General features: G+C 40.1%; 1 protein-coding gene across 1 annotated transcript; it reads right to left on the reverse strand.

The window, feature by feature from the left end:
- Positions 1-6,965: 6,965 nt before the first annotated feature.
- LOC130922159 (vesicle-associated membrane protein-associated protein B/C-like) lies at positions 6,966-26,690 on the reverse strand. Its single transcript, XM_057846738.1, has 6 exons — positions 26,462-26,690; positions 20,792-20,944; positions 12,729-12,832; positions 12,559-12,639; positions 12,306-12,485; positions 6,966-9,041 (listed from the first exon to the last, which is right to left on the reverse strand). Exons 1-6 carry the CDS (start codon positions 26,517-26,519, stop codon positions 8,886-8,888), a joined length of 732 nt encoding a protein of 243 aa, XP_057702721.1. The 5' UTR covers positions 26,520-26,690; the 3' UTR covers positions 6,966-8,885.
- Between the last annotated feature and the right edge of the window lie 1,201 nt (positions 26,691-27,891).

The following is a 27,891-nucleotide window of genomic DNA, read 5'->3' on the forward strand; positions in this document are numbered from 1 at the left end:
TTCTCTTGCGTTCGGGGAATTATGTCACACTTCTGGGTTTGAGAATGCAGTATTGGCAGAGTGCAAAAAACCTAAACACAAATTATCCTCGCAGTTACGCGTTAGAAATGACATGGGTTTTTTTTCGGCAAACTCGTCCGAAGTTTACGTATATTCGTAAAATTACACCATGTGACGGCCCCTGGCCGTTTAATAGTTAATTTTCTGAGATTCTTCCTGTCAGCTGATCGTCGCCTCCACCAGCTGGCTGCTTCCCCTCCCACTGTGACGACAGCTGATCGACGCAGGACGGACTGACGACGTCACCACCGCTGATTGGCCACGGGAAAAGGGGCCAAGCTTCTTAAACCTGCCGCTGTCAACGCTCTATGAGGTCGCATTCGACAGCATTCTGCCGCGGTCCTCCTCGCCAGCTCTTTGCTCGCCATTCACGCTCGTTTGCATTTGATCGCTACTTTGATACACTCCCGCTTTTTCCGGTGAGGTCTTTTGTGTTTGTTCATTATTGGATCGTTTTTGTTCACCACTGTAAATAAGAGCACTGAAGCAAGTAAGGGTAAGTCGCCATTTCTGTTCGACCCGTTTTCTCCTGTTTTGTATAGAGCAGGAAGTTAGGTTAGACGCTGTCTTTTCTTTGTTCCTTTTACATGATCAGGGTTTAGTTAGCGGGTGGGGTTTAAGTGTAGCTCCTTTTGTTTGTTGTTTTGGCCTGGGCTTACCCTGAAGTCACGCTTCGTCGGCATTCTGTATATATTCATTGCGAGTTTGATTGCTGTGTAAATAAATTTGTGTCCACTCGTACATTTGTGTGACTTGTTTTATGTTACGCCCTTCGCGAGCCGTCTTAGGCACGTAACACACCAAAATCCAAAAAGCTCTTCTTCACCTGCCCTTTAATGCAAGGTATGTTTAAGTTTCCTTATGTGTTCCAGTTTACCTCATCTGGAATGTAGTAAACTGCTTGAAAACTATCAAGAATGGACCCTTTTTGCGGGACTGTTAGTTACCTGCTAAACTGCAGCCAATTTGCCTCACCATCATGTACAAATTTTTTTCTCGATCTATGATCTCGGTCTTAAACTCTTAAAATCAGTTCCAGTTGGTATCATATAAAAATGTGTTCTAAAAAAATGTATGGAACACACAGCCCTCCATATTGACATTTAAATTGTGAAAGGTACAGTGTATATCCATTTCAAAATAAAACGCCACTTTTTTTTTATAGTACTGTACATGCTGAGTAACAGATGAAAAGTGTAGATTTGAAAACTATAGTAACATTGGTGGTGGTCTAGCTGCTAACTTCAATATACAACGAATTAACCACCAATCACACACAGTAGAAGTAATCCAACTGTAATAGAAAAAAAAAAAAAAGCTTTGCGGAAAAGCCATGACAGACGTGTAAAAACATTGTTGATGGACAACCTCTTATATAGTCGCTGGATTTAGGTATTAATATGACAAATGTGTGGCGTCGTGTTTCTGTTGTAAAGGTTGGACTCACACAGATGATTGAAAAGGTTTATTGTTGCAAAAGCTTCCAGACTGCATTACTGTGTGCCAGTTGTCCAGGCTCCAAGCTTTCTTAAAGCCACAGGTTCATTTAAAACCTATTGTTTCTGTCATTTCAAATGGAAAATGTATCAACCAAGTGATCTGAAAGCGTGAGATGTTTTTCTGCGATTTATGGGGACCACACCTGGAGGACGCTTGCAAATCATGTTCACGGCTTGACTTTCACTTTGTTGGAGAATAAAAGTGGATTACTGGAAACCTTTCTTGAATAACTTTGTTACATGTACAGTACAATATAATTACAATTGGGATATTTTGTGACAGTCTACAATTGAACTCAACTCATTCACTACCATTGACAATGATAGATGTGTCCAATCCAGTTGGACTGGAAGGGGTTGGCAACGACCAGTCAAAATGAAGTGAAAGTCTATCGCAGTCAACTCTGTATTAGTCTATAGTCTTTTTGATGATGAGGCCACCCTTTATGATCATTTGTTAAGTTTAAAATACATTGCATAAATATCTTCTTGAGAAATGCTGCATATCCATTTGTTTTTGTCAATTTTTCTTACAGACATGTCATGAGATGTCAAAGCTCAAGTTCACACGCATTCCTAATTTTCGTTTTATGCGAGCCGCAACCATAGACAATGGATACTAGATGCCTCATTGAATTGGGCGTGCCAGATGCAACTCAATTATCATAACGTAGCTATTGTTTTTAACTGATTTTCTCACTATAATAAAAGTCAAATATGTAGGCCTAGCTATATGGATATCCCTATTATGCTAGAATTCCTGAAAATTGTTTGCAGTGCCATGTAAAAAAAAAAAATTGTCAAAACAATTCTCTTTTTCAAAGAGAACCACACCGATACCATAAACCGTTATCATTCGCTGCTCAGCCTCCACCGCGTACAGACGCACTCTGAAGCACTCTCTTATCTTAACCGATAAGCGCTCAGGGCCAGCAAGCTCGACTCCCAGTATGGCTCCAAAGAATTTGAAACTTGGAGACTTGGATGAAATAAAATCCTACATACAGAAGTTGGAGGTCTCCTTGACTGGCTTGATTCAAAACCAGAATCAAGAAATCGTCAGAGAGCTCCATTTAATTCGCGCTGAAAACGAGAAACTCAAGCAAGCGGGCGAGGAGATGTTCGCATCAAGAAGCTGGAAATTTTGGCTGACGATCTCGACCAGTGCCGACGCGCAAATGAGCTCATCATTTCTGGATTACAACTGACGCCTGGCCCAGGGGACAAAGTGGCGCAACTGGCAATTGCTAAACTGAACGAGTATGGAATAAAGATGGAACCGCTGGACATTCGTCACTGCCTTCTGCTCCCGTCTGGGGGGAGAGGACCGGCGACGGTGCTCATGAAGCTGGCAGACCACAAGACCAAGACTGCCCTGCTTAACCAGCGCCACCACCTGAAAGGGTCGAAGATTTTCTTGAATGACAACTTGACTCGCCGAAATTGCAAGAAAAGCACATCAACTCAAGAAAGCTGGGAAAATAGCCAACACCTGGGTCTCGGATTGCAGGATCCTTGTCAAGACGCAAGTTATGAAGATTAAAGCTATTACGAGTTTTGACCAACTGACTACAATAGCTGGATAACTGTAAATACTACACAGCCGACTGAAACTTAACAACGGCAGGAGTTACAAGAATCTTGAACACATTAAGGATTATCTACCAAAGACAACAAAGACTCTGACTTTAATTTGCATGGCTATAACATGACACAAAAGTATCGGGCATCTAAGGAGGGAGGGGGTGTTGCAATTATGATTGACAATCTCCTGGAATGTATTACAGTTGAACTCCTAATCCCCAATTGCAAAAACACAATTATCTGCTGTGTCTACCGAGCTCCTGATTCAAATGTCTAGTTTACTGAGTATATGGAAAAGATACTGTATAAAACGAATAATAAGCATGTTTTCGTCGTGGAGACATTAATCTTGGGATAAAATATGTACAGCATGTTGTTTGATTTTCTCATACATTCATGTCTGATGAAACCTTTACAGTGACCTTGTGTGCGCCAATTGTTGCCACCATGTACACCTCAGCAATGTATCCTTTTAAGAGACTTATAAGAAAAGCATTTTGAGTCGCTACTCACACCAGCTGTGATAACATGTCTCACACATAGCCACAACAAAATGTTCCACAGCAAACAGATGCAAAAATGTCAGGGACATGACAAAGTCATAACCTTGTACGCCCTAAAATTAATCGAGCTGCTTGACTGGACGCTTAGTTACCAAACCCAGATTGTTGACTGTGTTATTTTACAGTTTTGATGTATTTTCCATGCCTGAATGTGCGTCTTTAGTTGTATGGGGGACGGGAAACATAAGCATATGCTTCATCTCGTCCGCCTTTGTCGTCTTCTTGGGTTCCTTCGGGCAAATCATACATTTTGTAATTGTCAATGATTGTCAATAGCCACGTTTACATGCTGACTTTTATTCGTACCGATTCAAATCATTCCGAATGGAAATTTCACATCAGCTGTTTACATGTCACTTCATCTATTCCGATCCAGCGTTTACATGTGACTGCCTTTATTACGAAAGGACGTTTGACAACTGCCGTCTGACATGCGCAGATTAATCAAAACAAAGCGTCACGTTGCAAAACATGGAGATAGATCGTCAGATCAGCTGCTGTTTTAACTTTTCGAGTGGAAACAAAACTTCAGAATGATACGCCGTTCATTTAAAAAGTTGTATGGGTGCGCTGTGCATGTGCTTGGAAGCCATGTTGCAAGTGACGTTACTTACGTCACCGAGTGAAGTCACCACATCAGTACGGAGCATGCACAGAAAGAACGCAACCAGACACCATTCCGCTTCCCTGTTTACATGATATAATTTTACTTCTAATCGGTTTGGGAAAAGGAATATTCCACCCCTGTGAATCGGAATGAAATTCCATTCGGTTTGGGCCTGTTCATTCCGAATGAGGTGTTTATATGGAACACATTTATTCGGTTTGAACAAATATTCCGATTGTAATTGGAATATTTGGCTCCATGTAAACGTGGCAAATGATACCGATTATGATAATAAAATTCCATAAAAAATACTGATACCACTTCCTTTTCAAATTTATATATTTATATACAAAGTGAATCCAGTAGAACTTTTTATTGCAAACCTGGTGTGGGTCACAATAGTTAACCTTCAGCTCTCTAAGGCCAAAATAGTGCTAAATTTGTGAATTGAAAACATGTATAATACCACCCTAACAGTAAGAAAGTAAAAATACAATGGATGAACTTAATAAACTTTTTTAAACTCTGCGTTTTGGCTCTCAAAGGCCAAACAGGGCCCCTTTCAGGAAATTATAAGTAATAATAATTGACCACAGCAAACTGTCTCTCTACTAGTCTCCCTCTATGTGCACCAGCAGCAACACACACTTAGCCAGTTAGCTTAGCTTACATCTACAGCACTTTTGTGGAAACAGGTCTCAAATTACTGTAGCATTTCTTTCAGTAAAAGACAATAAAAGTAAAGTAGATGAGGTAAAATGACTACAGTAGGGATTGTTGCTCAGGTCCAGCCCCCTTCCTCTGAACAGCAGTCCTGCTGTTGCAGCCTCAAACTCTTTGTGTTTTTTCACGTTTCGTCTACAAATGTTTTATCAGGTTCGAGATATTGAAACTGGCTAATTTAACTCCACCTCTTGAAACTTTCAGGCCGCAAATCTTGCATGCAGCCATTGATTGTACTCAACTGAATTTCTATGCTGAAATATTTCCAGACTGCTGTCATTTCTCCTAGTTTGTTTTTCCTCCATATGAAAAAGTTGCCCCGGCATTGGTTAAGAGTGGCTATTGGCCCGCTCTCAATGGTCTGGAGCAGGCCAATAGCAATAGCTGCTTGGCATGCACAGCTGACCCGGCTGCAGAAAAAAATTACAGGAGGGGCATTACATTTTTCGGGGGGGGGGGGGGGGGGGGGGGGGGGGCACACTTCAACGTAAATTTAGCCTGAACAGTGGCGTTATTACCCGAACATTACTACATCAGTGCTCTGAAATATTTTCTGTCACTGTTTTTTAATTCCCTTCTGTCTACTTTCGACATGTTAAAGTTTTAAAACACTGTTTCATCATTAAAAGATATTCAAGTCAAGATTTTGCCGATTTAGGAGTATTTTAGATAAAAAGTTAGTTAAGTTCGCTAGGAAGGTTCACTACAACAGTCTTTCTGAGAAATCTACAGCTACAAAATGACGGCTGTTTATTAACGCCGACGTCTGTCATTTCCCATGTAGTTCTATAAGCATTTGATATCTAGGCGTAGATTGTAGGCTGTCGGCTACAGTCAGGAAATATTGGAGACACCTAGCCTAGCATCACGTTTGCTACAGCATCACAACACTTCTCTCTCAGTGTCTCGGACTTTTCTCGCGTCATTCAACCAACGTAGTACCGCATCGTTATGCACATTGTCTCGTTGCCAAAATGGTGACAAAATCCGGAGGGAAAAAAAACGTAATGGACGAAAAACGTAAAGATTTTGAATGTACGGCATACACATTTAAAAATGAGTACTTACTAGTACAAATTCCGCCAAAACCCTACACATTGACAGGGTATGCGAAAAACAATGGTGCGGTTCTGTGTGCATTTATTCAACTATAGTGCTTCAGAGTAAGCATAACATATCCACTGATAAACGTGAGCACCTAATGGCCGGCTACTCGGCCCACCCCCCTTATCTGTGATTTGCTAGAAATTAATTTGCTGCTCAGATTGGTTGAATTGAATGACGACAGAACAAGATAGAATGAATAGAGGGTTCGTCCTCTCAGTGTGCGTTTTTGTGGAATATTTAAAAAAAAAAAAAAAAACAGTACAGTCTAATCGAGCTAGGGCGGTGCCCGCCCATGCCGCCGGTCTGATCCACAGTGATCACGTGTAATCACACAACACAGAGTGTAGTGAGAGGAGTAAAAAAGGCTGCGGTCAAGTGTTATAATACTGGACCGGTAAATGGTATCGGCGCACTCTTTGTTGATACTCGCCGATACCAATACCACCATTTTAGTGCGGGATCTGCCCCCCCCCCCCCCCCCCGATACTGGTATTGGTGCATCATTAATTAGAACATTAGTAAAATTAAGTATAACACAATACACCAACATATATCATTGGACATTTCATCTTTCTGATTGTTTTGACTGCCTAGTTTACAACATAATGGTATCCTGAAATGATGGCTTTTGGTTTTGGTTTGCCCAACTGGTCAACCCTTGTGACAAAATCTGGAGGTATTTCTGACTATTGTTAAGTCTGCATGTGTGTACCAAGCTCTACATATTTCCACTTGAAAGCAGACAACAGTGACTTGCTGGATATAAAATAAACCTGAGTAGCTCATCCACAAACTCAGGAAATGACTTCACACAGCCAAGTCTGGACTTTAATTCATTTAATTTATTAAGATGCTACATAGTCCAACCAGGTGGGATTTTGCTTTTATACACCAGAGAGACTACTTGACTAGGAATACATCTTTTTCTTCTTCTCAGATAGACTTATTTGTTTACATACATACAAAACAGTTGCTCAACTGCTTCAGGTGATGGTCACTGTAGTGTCTTGCCTGGATCATCAAGTATTTACATGTAGAATCGTGTGGTTCAGTTGCAAATTGGTGGTGCGTCATGGCAGGATAGTAGTGGTTAGGTTATGAACTTTTTTTTTTGCTTAAATTCGCATTCTGGGTAAATTAAGTCTTTTTCTTGTGTCAGATGCTTCCATGCTTCAGTGATAAAACATTTTTCTGCAAGTACTACATGGTGCCGGTTGGACACTCCAAATATTGAGTTGATGTCAGATCTGCTCTGCCCTCCCCTTTTGGCAAGTCATCCTCAAACTAACGACCTACGACCGATACAGTAGTAGCAACATACCCCCTTCTCATTCCTGAAATGGCGAATGAGCAGTTTTTATGCAAATTTGGGAGAGGAAACCATTTGTAATTTAATTTCTAAGTCAAAAATAATCACTCGCTCCAGAACAGGATTTCGTTACGTGGTCCCTCGAGGCGTTCGCTATATGTATTATACTTGCATAAAGATAGTATAAATATATAGCAGTACAGGAATATCACACGCTTCACCTTAGTGCAGAAAACAACGTCAAATGCCGTGAGGATTATAATGCGGACAAGCAAAACAGATAAATGTGTGAACAAACGACCATGATGAAAGACGTGTGGAGATCATTTAAAAAAAAAAAAAAAAGTGTAAATCAGGTGAAGGCATCTTACAACAGTTTGCTAACATACATTTACACTTAACAAATGTATGGCTCAGTAGGAAAAAATGAGGAAAAGCTGGTAACATTTGTCAATGTTGGAGCAGAAACAAATCAACCACCCTTTCTGCATGCACCTTTTATATGTAAGTGGATATTTCCACGCGCGTTATGTGCATACATATACGTGTACTGTAGTATCGGCCTGAGGAAAAACAAACTCGCTTAAACGGCTCACAAGGCAAAGCGTTGGCCTGGTGAACATCAGCAGACGCCATCGAAAAACCCGACAAAATCTGGAGCTGTTTTTTCCAGGAAGCGGCATTAAATCTTCAATGCGGTTTTACAACGATAACATAAAAGTCATGAAAATGAAACACAAAAAGAAATAAAACTGAATTGTGCAAATCTACAGCCAAATAATGACACAATTATAAAAGCAATTAAATTAGATTCCAAAAAAAAGTCCAGATGCAACATTCGGCTTTGAGCGCATGCGATCAAGATCCCCCTTGCGAGGGGATGCCGTGACAGCAAGAAGGTGAAACTTAAAAGGGACGTACATAGAGTTTCAAGGTTGTTCTCCGATCAAAGTGGATTTTAGAGGGTCCCGCCTGTCTGGATGATTATCTGTTAAATCTCTCCTATGATGGGGTTTAAAGTGAAAGTATCCCATTTTGGATATATTGTAGTGGCGCTGAAGGAGGAGGAAAAAAAAACATCAAAACGCACCTCAAAAATTTTCTGCTGTGCCCCTCATAAAATTTGGTTAAAAGGGACATGAACGACTTGAACACTGTGATTAGGCAAGACCTCCAACAGCTTGTTCAGAAGAACGTGAATTAAGTTTAGTTTTTTTGTTTTTCTTTGTTTGCCCCCCATTCCCGTACGTTACCATATTTTAAATTTTATTATAAATGAGGCTCAATCCAAACGCCCAGCTTCAGACAATGCCCCCCCCCCCTTTCCCGGCATCTCTATTCCTAAATTCTGCAATCCCCTGCGTTTGATATCATCCCCCGAGAAAAAAAGCATGCTGCGGCCCCGCCCGCCCCCGACCCAACAACGGCGCGCTCTACAAGACCAATTTGCCCACAATGACGCCCACCAAAAAGAAGAGGATGTAGAGTGCGGCCGTGCGGGCGCTCAGGCCTTCGTCTTTTTTCAGGATGGCCGAGGAGTGCTGGGAGGACATCACGTTGCTCTTCCTCATCCGCAGGCCGTCGTCCTCCTGAGAGAGGTCCGACGTGGTTGGGGAGTAATGAGAGGAGGAGATGAAATAGTAGACATGGAGAGAAGAGATGATTAATAAGTCTTCCCAAGGTTAATTCTTCATATATCATTGATGGCGACCTGCGCTCAATTTTGGACTGCCTATAGCTCGAATATGTCTCACATGTGGGCCTGACTCACATAGACTCTTTAAGGCTTTGGACAAATATGAGATTTAATGAATGAAATTACTTTTTTTGTGGCTTAACCCTTTATAGGGCAAGTAACTATTTTGGGTGATTAAAAAAAAAAGACAACTTCGACAACTTCACCACATAAACACCTGGTGTCCACATATGTGGACATTTGGTATACAAATGTGGCCTGAATGACCCAAAATGTGATGTCCACATACGCAGGGTGACCCAAAAAAAGTGGGAACTTTTAAAAAGTTCAATAAAACCAAGAGTGATGGAAGAATTTTTTTTCATTCATTCATTTTCCTTGCCGCTTTTCCCCATGAGGGTCGCGGAGGTGCTGGAGCCTATCCCAGCTGACTACGGGCAGTAGGCAGGGTACACCCTGAACTGGTTGCCAGCCAATTAGTAATTGAAACCTAAAAATGCCATTTAAGAAACAATGATGTATAATAGAATATACTTTTATAATCGTGTAATTTATGTTTTACCATTAATGGTCTGCTTTTCGACAGGCAGCACCATTTTGTCGAGTGACGTCATATTGATGCAAGTCGACGACTTACTTTCCCCAAATTCGCGACAAGGACTTCCCAGTTTGAGTGGTCTGTATTTTTCCTGGCCGGAGGTTGGAAAAGTCCGACTTCCCACCTTATTTTAAAACAGCATATGCTTCTTCACACTTTTCAGTGTTAAACATTCAGTTTTCATTCTTGGTTTTATTGGATTGCTAACAAGTTTCCGTTATTGGGGGTCACCCTATTATTTTTTAGTATTATATTATTTCATTATTCTATTATTTTCTATAAATAAATAACAAAATATGATTAAAAACAGAAATATACTCAGGTTAGACTCCAATTACAATCTAAGGTTGATAATATTGCATGTTTTTTTTTTTATTTCATAGTATTTAACTCATCGCCTGCCATTGACAACAAAAGACGTCCAATGCATGAAAACTGTGAGGAACTGACTGTGAATGTTCATGTTTTCAGAGAAAGATCACTGTCAGCCCTCTTAGTCAAGATGGACTGGAGATCTAGCACAGTCGGTGGCAGCCAATGAGTTAAATAAGTGCCCTGTAATAAAGGAAAGATGTGAATTAAAGGCGGAACAGTTGTTCAACAATACTTTGGAGTTACAAATTACAGCTGTCCTATGAATCTAATGAAATTACTTGGAAAAAGTTGCTTTATAAAGATATTAATACATTTTTATTTTGCATGAGGTGATACAGGACATGGGCTGGGTACATAAAATAAATGCTTTACGCCACCATCTTTCAATATGTGAGTGTGTTATGCTGATTGTTTATCGTTTTGTGTATTGTGGCTGCTTTGTTTTAATCTTCATTTCTTGTATTGCTATTTTTTATCTCAATTGCATTATCTTGTGTTCCAATGTGTTGGAAAATAAAGTCGCTTTTTTAAAAAAAATACTAATGAAAGGCCCGAATGAAGGCAATGTTATGCTGCTGTGACAAATGGAAGTAGTTTCTAAAACAGTCAACGAGACGTGACTGAGAGGATTTCATTCCTACTGCAAATCTGTCAGACAACTTTAAGGATTTTTAAACAGGAAAATGTGTTTGTTCTCCAAACAAGAACATCTGATAACTTATCAGATTTTCCCAAATACATCGACATCCAGCAGTTTTAAACCACATGGGCTGGCATGCTTTGTAATACATGCCAGATGCATTGTGTCCCGCAACAAAAAAAACGCAGATATCTTAATGACGGCTATCTAGTCAGAAAAAAAGACAAAGAGACAACCCTGATTTCTTTTGTGACAGAGACTGGGTTGAACTGAACTGACGTAGAAATGAGGACATATCACTGAAATTTAAGAAGGAGGGGAAAAAAAGGATAAAATAAGGGCAGCTCAAATAATTTATGTACAGCTCAATATTAAAGTACCACTTAACATGCCTGCATTTTAGCCAAAATGAAGTGAAATAACTATGCTGTTTAACAAAACACAGATGCACCATTATAAAATTTTATATTGGACATGGTTCATGGACTTTCATTTTTATCTTGGTATCGAGGACATTAGAAAGCCCATTTTTGGGAGGCAGCTGGAATTGAGGACATGGATAACCCATTTCAAACCAAAGTGACCTTACTTAAAGCAACACCAGGTAACTTTTCAGTTTTGGTCAATTTTAGCGACGCCGGTGGACAAAAGCGGTAGTGTTTCACCGTAAGTAAGACTGCGTTTACCCTTAGGACCAGCGCTGCGTTTCCCATCAGGACCAGCTCACGCAGTGTCGTAAAATCATCAATCAATCAAAAATAAAACTCCCGGTTGCTTGCAGATGAATTAAACAACATTTCTGTTTCCAGCGGCTGTGTGAAAGATGAATAGTAATAAGGTAATGAATCGGGTTGTTGGCTAAAAGAGTATATGACAGTTATAAACCGTGACTCATTTCTACGGTTGCCGAGAGGTGTCAGGCGAAATGCAAAGTCCAAACACTTTGCAAATAGAAAAAAGCACGAACCCAAATTACAAACACTTTGCAAAAGAAAAAAGCACGAATGCAAACTGCCACAACACGATCCCCAATTCCGAAAGCGCGATTGCAAATTGGCAAAAGCACGAACCCCAATTGCAACCACACGAGAGCAACTGGCTCGTAGCACGAATGCAAATTGTCACAACACGATCCCCAATTCCTAAAGTGCGATTGCAAATTGGCAAAGGCACGAATCCCAACTGCCACAACACGACAGCAAATAGCTCGTAGCACAACAGCAAACAGCTCACAGCACAGCAGCAAAAGGAATTGGGGATCGTGTTGTGGCAGTTTGCATTCGTGCTTTTTTCTTTTGCAAAGCGTTTGCAATTTGAGTTCGTGCTTTTTTCTATTTGCAAAGTGTTTGGACTTTGCATTTCGCCTGACACCTCTCGGCCACCGTACATTTCAGCCATTTGTATCCGTGAAAGTTCATTGGCCATAGGTGTTATGAAAATATTTTATAAAGCTTGAATAGTTACCTAGTGTTGCTTTAATTAGTCATAACAATTAAAGCTGGTTGAAAGGAGGAAGTTTGCCAAGTAGGTAACCATCAACTCACCCTTATTTGTTTGTTCTCTTCCCGTAGCCTCTGAGCCTCCATCTGGAGCCTCTTGCACTCCTCCATGATCTTCTTCACCTCGCCGTCATCCAGGGTGGAGCTCATAGACTTGGACGGCAGTGAGGAGGACTCGGACTTCAGCAAGCTGGACGACATTATCTTGTTGGACTCCATGTCGTGCTGGTGACAAACAGTTCTGTAAGTTGACTGTGGTGAAGTCAAACAAAACAAAACAAAACAAAAAAGTACTTACTGTTTTTTCGTTCTCTGCTGGCATCTCAAAAACACACCTCAACTTGGAGTCCATCAGCTCCTCTGGCTTCGCCTCCTTCCACTGGCCAGAGGCAAAAAAAAATATATAATAAGACAAGAAACGCTAAGATTAGAACATAAAGCGTTAAAATAAGCTACGAACACACTCACCACACCCTCCATGTCGGTCATGTCCGGGGGCGCTAGCATGGACTGAACCATGAACTTGTGTTTGCTCTTTTCGTTGGGGTCGTAATCAAAAGGCTGCAGCATGACTGAAACGCACAACAGACATAGAATGAAACAACGATTCATCATTGTCGACAATGATCGCTTTTTTTTTTTTTTAAATTGAAAAATTTAAAGTTCAAACATTTCAAGCCAAGCAGTTTATTTGAAATTCAACAAATATCCATAAAGAGAAGTTACTGTAATTTTTGTCCTGTCCCCCGGTTGCCTCAACCAATCACATTTAGACACTCGCTCAGACACTCTTAACGCCAATTTATGTATCTGCAGCGTCACTACTTGCTACGGTAAGCAATTAAAGAAATTGATTTTCAATAATATATCCAACCCGAAGTTATGTTAAGTGGAATTTTCTAAATTTAATCAGAGCATAATCTAATATTGACTGGGCGTCTGAATTGTAATTTAACAGTATCTAGTAGGAATGCACGATTTTAGGAAAAAAAAATTTGATTCAGGATTTTGTCCAAATCAAGCTTCATTGGACAATGGACCTATCGGTAAACCACGCCACCAAATCAGAAAACTCTGACACCAACCGTAGAGTTGCATAGGAATGTACTGTGTGGTCGTGACTAAAACCAAAATTTTTTTTTAACCTTAAAATGGCAAAAACCCGATGGTTGAATGCTGTGCGTAGGGTACCTATAATTCTGACACCAGGTACCCTGAAAGATTGGGGGAGAATTTTTTGGTGCCTTTTTTCAACGCCTAAAAGAAAGCTCGCTAAATGCAAGCTATGGATAAGGCTCCGTCGTCCACCACATAAACAACTGAATGTTAAGACAATCCCCAAGGACAGTTATGTTTTCTCAAAGGAAAGTTAATAATCGATTTATAAAAAAATTAATATTTGATAGCATGAGTAGTAGAAACGTAGACTTAATTATTAACGTTAGTTTGCTAACATTTCACTGTCTACTTTACTAGTCTGTCACTACACAAAGAGAATAAAATATAACTAATCTAAGCTGTCAAAACTCAGCACTGAAAGTCCAAAGTAAACACCACAAACATTTTATAAAGTAAGGAATATGGACTTTCGTTTGGTCACGGAAGGACGCGAAGGAAAGGTTTCCTTACACACATCCTAGCATGTGGCTGCGGTCTACTTAACTTGAATGTGGCCTTCGCAATTTCAAAATTTCGATATTCAAATTCACGACAATGATGTAACATTAATTAAGCTTTCAGGCCTAATATGTAGTGTAAATTCAGACAAGGATGTTAGATATTAAATTATATCTTCAATCACGATATGATTATCAAAATACTCACCAGTCAAATTTGACGCTATAGTTGGGCCCCTTCAAAAATTTGTGTCTTTGATCTAATTCCAAGTTAATGTTACCATGACGGTGAAACAGTGACAGATTCACAAAAAACCCTGAGGGGTTAATCGTTCTAACAGCTTCCAAGCCTGTTTCTCCCTTTTTCTTAGCATTACATATTCCTATAACCAAAAGCAGGTGCTGCACTGGAATACCACTTCTACCAATGGCCACATCCGTCGATGGTGCACTATTTGATGTTATTCCAAAGGCTGAGAAGGTATTTTCAAGCTGTAACAATGATTTACAATGATCACTTTCTTAAGCCAGGTCTGGCAGTGGATAGAGGATGGCTCAAATGCTTGCTAATGGGGGATCATTTCTCTTTAGACCACTTTTTTTCATAATGTGGTTGTAATTTAGAGACTTATTGTGACATCGGCGCCAACGGAGTCCAAAAATCCTGTTCTGTGGCTTTCTCTCAAATCAAATGACCCACTAATGTCACACCCGGTCTAACCATCAAGAGAGTTTTCACTTCTGGCACACGCCACTCTCCCCCGACCAGAGTTTTGCGCACTAGAACAGCCATCGGGCGGCTCAGTAACATAAAGCAGAAACAGACGGCATGAACAGATTGGGAACGTCCTGTTTCAATCAGGCCCAATTTACAAAGCAATCCAACTTGGGTCCGAGGGGACGCCACTGGAGAACGGAGGCAGGAAAGCATGTAAATTCTTTGGGCAACACAGTATCACATTAAAAGGTCCTTAGCATGGGAATGTTCTCCCCCTTGGGGTTTTGGCTAAGAGGATTTGGAGTGGTTGGAGAATTTTTTTTTTTTTTTTTTTTTTTTTTAGCATTTTAGATACCGAGCTGAACTTAAGCAAACAAAAAGGTATTTCTGCTAATTGCTGGATTAATGGCGTGATTTGATGATTCTACTGCACGATGGGTCATCATTTATAAAGCACAGAGGTTAATTGTTGGCAGCACGAGGAAGCAGGATGATCACTCGCCTGCATGTTGATGATGAATGGAACCATTTGAAGGCCAAATAACCAGGCCTAAACTTTTTCACTCAAACCAAATAAGGACAAAGAATCCTAAGTCTATGTTCAGGTGAGTAGAGGCTCATCAGTTTTTGTCTTTCAAATGAAAAAATTTATGAACCAATCTCAATGTCTGTCCCTAATTAAAATGTGTACATCAACAAGAAAATAGAGGATTTACTGAACAGTGATGACAAACAGACAAAACATTTTAAAATTGTAATAGCTGCACAATTTTTTTAATCTATTATTTTCCATATCAACTGACTAATCTGACCATTTGTCGACTTCTATATAAATTTACTTTATTTCAAGATGTTACTTTGGGTACTTTTTCACTTAATGTGCACTGGAACCAAAACTGTACTGAGGAAAGGTGAATAGTGAACATTATAGAACTACGCTACTGTATCATTGTTTTTCAGAAAAAAAAGCAGATGTTATTGTATAAAAATCTTATTTTGATTACAAAAACACTGTCTGCGTTCATCGAGGACGACAAAATATTTACTGTTAGGATTTACTGTTAGGAGGCTCATATAAGTGGATTGTGACAATTTCCAGGCAAACAATGTCTCTAAATGGTTAGCAAATTACCAAAATACTTAGCTGTTTTGTATAACAATAAATAATAGTAAAATAATAATCATTTAGAGTTCAAATTATTTAAAGTCCACTGGAGTATAGCTTAAAAGACATTTTTTGTATCTTAAACATAATCAGATCAAACTAAGACTTGTACAGTGTATCACAAAAGTGAGTACACCCCTCGCATTTCTGCAGATATTTAAGTATAGACCCTACCCACGTGACGTCACAACTCAGCCCTCCTGACTGGTGCCGCCCAATTGTCCGTCAACACATCGTCTTTACCTGTTACGGCTACGTACATTCCTCCTATTTACGGCGTGTTTTTCTGCTCGTTAACATTACTAATCAAAATGGTGAAGGCGTGTGTGGCGGTCGGTTGCAATAACAGAGAAGATAGACGGAGAGACTTGAAGTTCTACCGGATTCCGACAGACCCGGAGAGGAGAGAGCGAGATGGGCTGCTGCAATTCGACGAGAAAACTGGGCTCCAAACGATTACCACAGATTATGTAGTAGTCATTTTATATCTGGTAAGATGCATTTAATATATATTTAGAGGGTTTTGGGCTGACAACCATAATTAAGATCATTGCTAGGCTAATCGCCGGCAACATACACGTATATATGTAGTGAGAGTGCTATCGCTAAACCATATAAACATTAAAAGCCCTAGCTCCATAGACAAATGACATGAAATACATTAGACTTGACAGTGGATGTTAGCAAGAACAAAAGATTTTGAATTGAAAATTTCGTAACTCACTTTTCCAAGCACAAGATAGATTCCTGCCGAATTTTCGTGGACGAGGACCTGTTTCACCCAACCAGCAACGAAGTATTTATAAGCCTCCAAGCGCTTAAAGTTTTTCAAACTTTCGTGAGAATAGGCTGATTTTGTGTGGAGTTGTAAATATCAGGGTAGCTAGCAGATGTCAGGCAAATACGGCGAAGACAGCGGGTCGAAAAACATCGATTTAGGCATCAAATATGGATCTGGCGAATGGATAAACTGAAGCTTTTCCACATAACGCCTTTTATGCAACGCATCCAGTGAGTTTACGGCATCCGAAAGCACCGGGTCTTCAATGAAATGCATTATAAATTGCTCGATCAATTGAGACCATTGATAATACAGACACAAAATGACGGACAAGGGGTCGGAACAATACAGCGATCACGTGATTTTGTGACATCGGTGGGTAGGGTCTATATCTTTTCATGGGACATCACTGACAAAATGACACTTTTACACAATGAGAAGTAGTCTGCGTGCAGCTTATATAATAGAGTTAATTAATTTTCCCCTCAAAATAACTCAAGATATTGCCATTAATATTTAAACCCCTGGCAACAAAAGTGAGTACACCCCTTAGTGAAAGTTGTCAATATTAACATACATGTCAACTGTCAATATTTTGTGTGGCCACCACTACTATCCAGAACTGCCTTTACTCTCCTGGGCATGGAGTTGACCAGAGCTTCACAGGTTGCCACTGGAATGCTCTTCCACTCCTCCATGACGACGTTGCGGAGCTGCCGGATATTTGAGACTTTGCACACCTCCACCTTCCGCTTGAGGATCCCCCAAAGATGTTCTATTGGGTTCAAGTCTTTAGACATGCTTGGCCTCAGCCTCTTCAGTAAAGCAGTGGTCGTATTGGAGGTGTGTATGGGGTCATGATCACACTGGAACACTGCCCTGCGACCCAGTTTCTGGAGGGAGGGGATCATGCTCTGCTGCAGTATTTCACAGTACATGTGGGAGTTCATGTTTCCCTCAAAAGAATGTAACACTCCAACACTTGCAGCACTCATGCAGCCCCAGACCATGACAATCCCACCACCATGCTTGACTGTAGGCATGACACACTTATCTTTGTACTCCTCAACTGGTCGCAGCCACACATGCTTGAGACCATCGGAACCAAACAAATAATCTTCGTATCATCAGACCATAGGACATGGTTCCAGTAATCCATGTGCTTTGTTGACGTGTCTTCAGCAAACTGTTTGCGGGCTTTCTTGTGTACAGTCTTCAGAAGAGGCTTCCTCCTGAGGTGACAGCCATGCACACCAATTTGACGTAAAGTGTGGCGTATGGTCTGAGCACTAACAGGCTGATCCCCCCACCTCTTCGATCTCTGCAGCAATGCCTGCGGCACTCCCGCGACGATCTTTCAAAGAAAGAATTGGATGACCAACCCGAGGCACGTTCTGAGTGGACCCTGGTCTTTTAAAACGCTGGTTGCTCTTAGCCACTATGCTGCAGCTTAGTTTCAGGGTGTTTGCAATCTTCTTGTAGCCTTGGCCATCTTCATGTAGCGCAACATGTCTTTTAAGATCCTTGGAGAGTTATTTGCCATGTGGTGCCATGTTGGAACTTTCAGTGACGAGTATGAGAGTGTGAGAGCTGCACTACAAATTTGAACACACCTGCTCCCTATGCCCACCTTGACCTAGTAACACTAACGAGTCACATGACATTTTGGAGGGAAACTGACAAGCAGTAATAAATTTGGACATTTAGGGATGTAGTTTCTAACGGGTGTACTCACTTTTGTTGCCAGGGGTTTAGATATTAATGGCTTAATTTTGAGTTATTTTGAGGGGAAAATAAATTAACTCTATTATATAAGCTGCACACAGACTACTTTTCATTGTGTCAAAGTGTCATTTTGTCAGTGTTGCCCCATGAAAAGATATACTTAAATATCAGCAGAAATGCCAGGGGTGTACTGACTTTTGTGATACACTGTAAAATCAACAGTTACATAAGTCCTTAGTAATGTCAGACTTGCTACAACACTATATTGCCGCGGGAGTTGAATAATTTTGAACACGACTAACTGTTGATTAGTCCATTAATTGTGGATGCCCTAATCAAATGTCAAACAAGAGATTCATTACGTTTGTTGTTTATGGGGAAATCTATTTAAAATGTTACAAAACAAAGTAAAATAGATTCTAGAAACCGATAGTTTTGACAGTCAATTGGAGACAAATTTTTAAAAAGAGCGAAGAAGCATATGGTCATAGCAAAGCACTGCCTGAAAATCAATGTTCAACAAGTTCCTAAAATAAAGTTATTTGGCATGACCCTCCTGAGTTCTACATTGCCGTATATTTGGCTTTTCAAAGTTATAAAATCTTTTATTCAAATGTTTTCTTTTAGTGCAAATTAATGCTCTTTTTGACACAATGTCCACTGACGGTCACTAGTTTCAAGACTTGAGTAACATGAGTAAATGTTGCCTTAAATTACCCATGACGCCATACACCTCATCGCTATTACACATACAATTACTACTACGTAATAGGTGGCTTTCTGTCACGAAAAGGAAAAGGCCCGTCCAAGGTCAGTAAATGCGAACCTTAACTACAGCTAGGGAACAAATAGACATGAAGTGAAGCAGACTCCTTGGTCCGTAGGGAAACTGCCAGGATACGAGCGCTAACGCTAACAATATGTATTCATATTCGGGCCTCTCGGCCAAGCAGGATCTCTTTTTCCTGATTCCCCTCTCGTGGGTACATCCCGTCCAAAAGTAAATCAAAAGTTAAAGAAAACAGTCTTGCAGGGATTTAACACAGCCCACAGCACTTAAACCCGCATCCCTACGGAGGGATCAGGCTACGACTCGGTAGGTATCCGTTTGTCGTACTAATGACAAGCTAATGAGGCTTATTCAGCAATAAAATAATTGTTATTTCATTTCGCCGCATGTTATTCCGCTCCCGGCATCGCTTGGAATGTTAGCGCGTCTCGGAATTTCAGATGAGAACATTCCCAGAGGAAACGCAGTGTTTGTGGACACAGAGATTTTTCAAACATTCATGTCACATACTTTACCACGAAATGCTGCATAACACCGATTCCAGCGCGGCGGCATTCCTGCGGTCGAGGCTTCGTTTAACATATTCACTTACCATCAGGTCAAGTGTATCGAGATTGCTTTATCCGAATTGCCAAGGAAGAAATGCCCAATTTTTTTTTTTTGTGGACAACAGTGTAGCCTATTTCCAGTTCACCATTAGATGACTTTCCATTACCTGTAGTAATTAGCAAAACCGAAATTTCGCATTTAAAAACTGTTTACTAGAATGCCTTTATTTAAGCTACATTAAACACTCGAAAATCGCAAAAAATAAAAACGGTAACACTTACATGAGATTTTTCGGATGTTTTTATATTAAAATATATTACACAGTCGTATTGGAAACACTTTTTCCGAAACTATACCACAGGATGTGTCGTACCCAGTACATGACCACTTACAGGTTTTGGGTGTCCATCTTGGTCTCGTAAAATCCCGTGAGGTAAGATTTCACGAGTCACAATTATATGCTGCCAAATGTGTGAACTTTTGCTCTTATTTTTCAAAAAACTAATGTTAACACGGTTAATGTTAACATTTAATTTAAGTTTTAATTTAATGTTAACATTATTAACATTGATAAATCCTCTTCACAATGGCACCAAAGTCCAGGTTGACTGGGAAACAATTGGTGTCAAGGAAGTATGTTCAATTCTAATGTCGGCTTTTGTGAATCTATTTTAGAAACTGCTCATTTTCGCAACATTTTCAAAAAGCCAGACTACTCGAGTTGAAGGCGGTCAGAGCGATGCCACGGGTTTATGGAGGATGAGGGGAAGCCCTGCTTTACTTGCCCATGTTGGTTGAAAAAGTTATTACCATGGCAACATGACCTGATTACGGCAACTTAAAATGCAGTCCGATCTATTTCTAGCAGACATATAAAGGGGATACGCAGACTACTTCTTTTAAAATATTGACCAATCAAACCTTGTTTTGAATAAAGAGGCTGATAAATTCTAACACTGGCACCCAAAACTGAGGCATTTGGGCAACTACAATAGCAGAGTGGACCGTGTGCTTTTGTCGCCCACTGCTGACTGATGTCAGCGATTACACTATGTGAATTTTGCGTCTCTCAATCAACACATTTTAAAAATGCTAAGAGTTAAACTAAACAACAACAACAGCATTTACAATGAAGTATTGTCAGATTAGGTCATGCAGCTTTGTCCACAACACAAAAGTATAATTACCCGATACATTGATGGAAGTGCCCGCATCGATGATTCCGCTATTTGGCCGCACGCAGTACCGGCGTGGAGCGGTGGTCTTCACCTTAAAACACACATTCCGGTCTGTAGGGTTGGCGAGCTTGAGATTGGTGGTGACCACGTCAGAGAATGGACCTAAGAAAAGAAAGGTGTGTTCAACAGCTACCTCAAGAACTAAATGTGCCATAAACCAACTTTTTCATTCTAAAACGATGAAAAAACATAAGACTTTGATCTGAAACATTTCTTGTCTTTTGCTGGTTAAGACATTAGGCCTTCACCCAAAGCTGGAAGCCAGCCCGACAAAACTCTTATCGGCTATCACTTTGACTTATCATCACTTTGACTATTTCTGACAGCTTCTCAGACAAGTCTGGGATTTCCACAAACTGCCTGGTGAAATGGAGATCCTGATGGGTAAAACTGCTGAGTATATTAGTCACCTACTGTCAAGTGAGGGGCCTTGAGGAATGAAGGTTTCCCAAACCTGATGTGCAATACGTATACCATGGCTGCTTAGTTCAGTCAGAACAATTTCACAGTCTTGTACAGTACAGAGTAGGCATGTGCCGGTATGAGATTCTGATGGTATGATAACCTTAAGCAAAAATATCACGGTTTCACGGTATTAAGGTATTGCAATTACAGCTCTAAAATGTGTTATTTTGAAATGCTCGAGCTTAAAAAAAAAAAAAAAAAAAAAAAAAAAAAAAAAAAAAAAAAAAAACTAAAACTTTTTCATTGAACAGGTTTGTTATTTTTCAAAACAAATTATTAGCAAATTGGAACATAAGTATAATGAAATGTTCTACATAAAATTAAAATAAATGCAGTCCGTCAGGTGAGCCTAAACCCCAAGTCACAGCTCAATATTATCATCAGACCAAAAATAATGGAATCATTGTCTAATTTCCATATTTGTTTTACCATCGCTAGACACACTAAACACGCTGGAGTTAACTCTCGTAGCTGTGGGGGAACGTCCATAATTGCGTTAACCAACCTTGAATTTTGTATAAAGTGACGTGTGGTCACATAAATCAAAAATCGTATTGGAGGTATTGCATCATTTGGCAGCCACTCTCCGCAAACATGTTTAACATGTCGGTTGGCCCTCTTCCTCTCAGGTGCGGCCGTCTGTAAGTTTTCTGTAACTGAAGCATTTCCATACCAACGACTTCATTTTCTTCGATGGGGGAAAAGTTCAGGTGTTTCCCCTCCTCCAGCCATTGTGTAGCTCAAAAATCATGTCTCGGTCCGCTTAAAGCACACCTTGCTTCACATGTGAATGCAAGTGGAGCAGGGTGCGCTTGTGCTACATTACGTGCAGCGTCACACATCGCTCCCCTCCCCTCCGCTCCGCTCCCAGGGATGAATTTCCTCTTCTAAGGGGCAGTTTACATGGCGACTCTGCCACAAAAAGACGCAATGACTGAGTTGCGGACTCGCCTCGCGTGCATATGGTGCCGGCGAAGACGTAAGGCGAAAACCAAAAATTCTGAATCCTGCCTCCAAAGTGAAAGAATCCGATTGCGGGGGGTTGAGGGGGGCTTCCTCGGCATGTATATCAAAGGCTCCTGCCACGCGAGACCACGCTGTTAACGTCAGCACACATTGGGCGTGCGCAGCGGTGCTACTAAACATTAAAAACAGCAAATATGACAGAATGTCAGCTTTAATTTACTGTTTTAATAATATTTTTAAATTAACTATGTTGAACGTTTCAATTTTTGTGCCTTTTTTTGAACAAAAGTAAAATGACATTGCTTCGAGTGGGCGGGCATATTTTTTTCCGGGCTGAGGGAGCTTGGTGGGGTCAAAGTGTATCATTCTCTGTCGCCCAGTAAATCTGCACTGCCCCCTAGGGCCTGGCATGAATACTACATCGTTTTCATGCGGAATTGCGACATTGTTCAAATGGAGACGCAAATGCAAATTTGAAATTGTTCGTATTCTTAGAGAGTCACCATGTAAACGGCCCCTAAATTTGTCCAATCAACAAGTGCGCCTTTCGCCTACGTGATGCTACCTGGAAAGATCGGTGTGAATGCTGAACCTTTTCAACACACCATTTGCAAGTGTTGTTGCAAAGTGGCTCTCCAACCGGACCCTGGTCCTCTTGGTCTAATGTGAAGAGCGCTCACTCACTCTCCCTCCTGCTGTTTTCCTTGGTCAGCGACTCAGCAGTGGACTGGAGTTTGCTAGTTAATGTTAATGATGATGATGATTAATAGCTTTGTAGCTTTGATCTTGCTAGAGAATCTTGGTAGCTCTACGATCAACGGCGGTGATGTGTCCATCATCGTTTAGCTTGTTAAACAATAGCGGTAGTGTCCCGTGGCAAATCATCGTGTAAGTGATAGGCTGTTCCCAGCTGCGTGAGCGGATTTGAGTGGAATCACTCAATGAAGCATTTAATAAAGACAAGCATTTTTCTAATTTATTCTTGTTTAAAAATAATTCACAATATGAAGGTGGCACAGTTGGACGGTAACACGTTTACAGCTTTTGTTCGTAAAACAAAACAAAACAAACAAACAAAAAAAAACACAACACTTTTTCCGGTATCGGATTGGGACTTGGTATTGGCAGAAAATCTGACTCGGACTCTGGTGCAAAAATATGCGATCGGGACATCCCTACTTTGAACTGGTGATGTTGTGACAACCACTCTCAATTTGTGTTTTGGGATATATTTTAGAGTAACAGGTAGCAAGCAAATGGCTAGAGATTGTGAAAACTGTAGCTTTGTCCTCATACTTCTTAATGATTACAGGTTCACAACTTGAACCCTATTGTTTAAAAGCTTGTTAAATTTATAATGAAGACCTTAAATTTTGAAATTGATCTTGAAAAAGAAATGACCTAACACCGAAAGGTGATATATTTATAGTAAAAGAATTTTCTTTTTTTTTAATTGGTGCAAGTTTGATCATTTCAACACCGATATTGCAAATCACCGCCCTTTGGCTGTAGAGTTATAGCAATTGTGATAACCAGTCCGTTTCACAACCAACCCCGTTCTCCCATAGATAATGTTTTAATTTTACTAAAAATATTTAAGATCAAAGTGGTTTATAGATGTTACAATACTACGACAATAAAGTTGCATATTTTGTTAACCATACTTAAACACGGAATTTGATTAGTCCTTGGAAATCATTTCTTCTAGGCTCCTTGTAAAAATACATTTTTACTCTCGCAACATTAACTATAGTAAAATTGTCAAAGAGTTTTGTATTTTGCTGTTGCCATCTTAGGTTACAAACTATCCGGGCCTGAATTACAGTAACTGCGTCCTCTGCTGGATGCTGCCAAGTGGAGAAATCCATTAGCTTCCTGACACAGCTTTATCATGTGTGATTCCTCTTGGTCGACCACTCTAATTCAAAAATTCAACTTAACTTAGCTGGGTGTTTCCCCACGCTGTCAACCAAACCAAGTGTTTTCCCACACGTTATATTTTTACATCTAAATGTAAAATCATGTTGAGACATGTACTACGCACATGGCTGTACTTCAAAATTAGCATCGGCTTCCAGATAAAGTTTCATTCAGCTCAGCAAACATCAGTGATGGACACTTCCCTCCCCAGCTGAGAAAGACTAGAGGTGGGAGTTCAGTGCAGTTTGAGTAGCCCTACTTGATGGATACGCCATGGAAGATTGCAGTGCATGATCATTTTGTCATGTTAAATATGTATGGAACATTTAATTTGGAGTACTAGTTTTGTCTTGTCTGGCACTGTTTTCTTGAATGTTCCAAGTATGCATCAAGTGGTTCACTGACATGTATACATTATTTCAAACTTAAAACATACCAGTACCACTACAGCTGTGAATCTGTACATATAAGGTCTGATGGGGGCAAGACATTTCATATGGCAACAATATTAGAAAAATAGTACTGTATTTCTTTTAAAACTGAATTTATCACAAAATATAGCCAGCACAGAAATGCATCTTATGTTATGAGGATGTAAAGAAAGAAGTACAAAGCAAGAAATTTCTTTTAAGACTATGATCTTTAAAAAAAAAAAAAAAAAAGGGAGTCTTATTACTATTATTATTACTATTACTTATAACTACCTGATTTAAGTTCTTTAGTTTGCAGTTATATAATTGCAAAATGACAAAAATAATACAGGAACAGAGCAAATTGATCCTATGACAAAATTTGGGAAAATATGACAACTAAAAAAATAACGCTAATGTTATATTGTGAGGTTTTGTCCTTAGAAATGCAAGCTAGCCGGAACGCAGTCTCTTGATACGAATATTTATTGCAAATAATCAAATTTAAAATATTTGAAATGTAATAAAATTGATTACAAATGATGTTGTTGCTATTACAAGTGTATAAAATGGTGTTACAATTGTAATTTTTAGGAAAAAAATTAATAATTGGAAAATAATTTTTTGGGGGGTGGTGGCAAATTTCGTGTAAATCATACATGCTCCAACTATATATATATATATATATATATATATATGGTTTTTTTTGTTGATTTTAGTGCTGGCTGCAAAAGTTCATTGTCAGTCCTCCAGTCAATGGCAGTAAATAAGTTATACATAAAAAATTTTTAATTTTTTTTTTAAATCGCTGAATTTTAAAGCTTTTATTGCAGCCAATGAATCCCTGTTCTAATTTCACCTGCCAAAACAAGATTATTTTCACAAAAGAAATGGCTCGAATCAGCTTTAAATTATGTGCAGGAAGCTGGCAGCATACTAAAATTTTATATACTACATATCTTCTTTACAATTTGGAAGGAATGCACAAGGAAAATGCACAAATACTCCATTACCATCACTATCAAGTTTAGTGCAACATCAAATTATACCCAGGATAAAATAATAATAATAATAATAATAATAATAATAAATTCTTGTCACCTAGTCGTGCAAAAACAAAAAATAGAAGCTTATCAATACTTTTGAAACCAAATATTGTATCCATCTACTACATTTCGGTATCGATACCTCGATACTTTGGTGGACAACCCTGGTCACAAGTATGTGCTGATTGTATTTTAACATGACTTTGAATGTGATTGATTGAGCTTGAACACAGCCACATCCCAGATAAGAGTCTTGTGCAACAACATAATTTCACCCTAACCCGTTTCAAATGTTTTTCCCCCTCTTAAGAGCTGTAAAGGTTAACTTGGCAATTAATCACGGGTGTGTAGACTTTTTTTTATAACCACTGAGCTGTCAGTTTGTCAAGTGTCAAACCGACTGGGGCGAGCCAGCCAATCAGAGGGCGAGCTAATGTTAGCCGGCTCCACCTGCTCGAAACGTCGAAACTCACAAATTAATCGAACGACAAACGATTTTGAATACATTCCTCTTATTCGCACATTTGGTGAACGTGTAATGGCAATGTGCGCGTGGCTTTTAATTAAAGAGGACGCTCTTATGGGGAGGAAATGTGCGACAGGGCCTTGTGTGTATTAGCTGTCAGATGCTAATCCAGCTAGCTGCTGTCACCTGACCCGCAGTCACTCACGAAGCAACCGGATTCTCTTCGTCGTCTCTTCAAAACCAACACAAAATGGCCCACGGAAGTGTCTGACTCGTTTTCATCCCAATCTCTGACGTGCTAACCCTCCCGTCCGATCAACTGGGGCCCTCCTTCCCCTCTCCTCACCTCGGAATTTCAGTTCGTGCTGAGGCTCCAAGAGCAGAACCTGTTCCGGCCTGGCCATGACCCAACGAGCTGGAGCTGAAGCGGGGGCGATAGGGACTGGGGAGCCACTTATGGACGGTTCTTGTGTGTCACGGACTCGGCGACAAGACTAACCGGCCCCCCGGTCACCACTGGAGCTAGCGACGGCTGTTGTGATGCAGCAGCCAGGAAGGGAGTGAGAAGCAGGCCGGTGACGTCACTGCCTCTGCATTGCCACCCAGCGGGGAGGGTGACGGGGTGACGAAGGGTGACGCCGGAGCAACCACAGGCTCTGTGGGTGCGTCTATGATGTGATGATGTGAACATGAACAAATTAGTTTGAAACATTCCAGAAGCCCATATGGGCCATATCTGAGGATTAATTCCCAAAAGTACATTTAATATTATTGCAATCCATTGAAACAGTGTGTACAGTTTGAATAAACAGTCCTAAACCATTCATGTGGCACTTAGTTAACTCATTGGCTGCCAATGACGGCGCCAGACGTCCAATCTATTTTGACTGGCAGACAGTGGCGCCACCAGGGGGTGGCCAGGGGTGGCCATGGCCACCCCTATAAATTGGTTGGCCACCCCACTGGCCACCCCGCTTGCCAGTATATCGTTAGATTGTTGTAGCATCAGTTATGCATTTCATCCCAAATGAATGCATTTATTTTGTATTGTTAAATGTAGGGCTGTTAAATTTTTCACGTTAACGGGCGGTAAATAATTTTAAAAAATTAATCACGTGAAAATATTCATCACAATTAACGCATTCGCGGTACGACTCATTCACGCATTGCCGCAAACATCCTACAATGGCGCCGTTTTACTTATATACAGAGATAAAAGGCAGAGTGGAGTAGATACAAGCATTCATTGGGTCCGTGCTTTTACTTGGGAAAAGCTTTGTCATCGCTCCCACAGCAACAATAAGTATTGCGGGAAGCGACGTGGGGAAGAATGACAGGAGTTGATCTTTTTCATAACACCCTGTAGTGTACCCACCACAGAGAAGATATAGCATTTTCAGCCACCACACACAGTCATGGTTGCACCACTTCCCATCATGCATTTGGGCAGAACAGTTAAGTTGCTACAGTATCATTTACTGAAAGTTCAACAAATACACTAGATGGCAATATTTAGTCACAATATACAAACTCACATTTATCCTTTAAGAATTACAAGTCTTTCTATCCGTGGATCCCTTTCACAGAAAGAATGTTAATAAAGTTAATGCCATCTTGTGGATTTATTGTTATAATAAACAAATACAGTACTTATGTACAGTATGTTGAATGTATATATCCGTCTAGACTTATATTTCCATTCCAACTATAATTTACAGAAAAATATGGCATATTTTAGAGATGGTTTGAATTGCGATTAATTACAATTAATTAATT

The sequence above is a fragment of the Corythoichthys intestinalis genome, chromosome 9, assembly GCF_030265065.1.
Source record: "Corythoichthys intestinalis isolate RoL2023-P3 chromosome 9, ASM3026506v1, whole genome shotgun sequence".
NCBI classification, from domain to species: Eukaryota; Metazoa; Chordata; class Actinopteri; order Syngnathiformes; family Syngnathidae; genus Corythoichthys; species Corythoichthys intestinalis.

Bases quoted from the DNA above. Each gene is read 5' to 3' on its own strand.
- LOC130922159 (XM_057846738.1), bottom strand. From the start codon at position 26,519: ATGGCCAGGCCGGAACAGGTTCTGCTCTTGGAGCCTCAGCACGAACTG. The intron at 20,945-26,461 runs GTGAGGAGAGGG...TTCTTTTCTTAG, and splicing joins GCACGAACTGAAATTCCGAG to GTCCATTCTCTGACGTGGTC. The intron at 12,640-12,728 runs GTGAGTGTGTTC...GCCTCTGGCCAG, and splicing joins TGACCGACATGGAGGGTGTG to TGGAAGGAGGCGAAGCCAGA.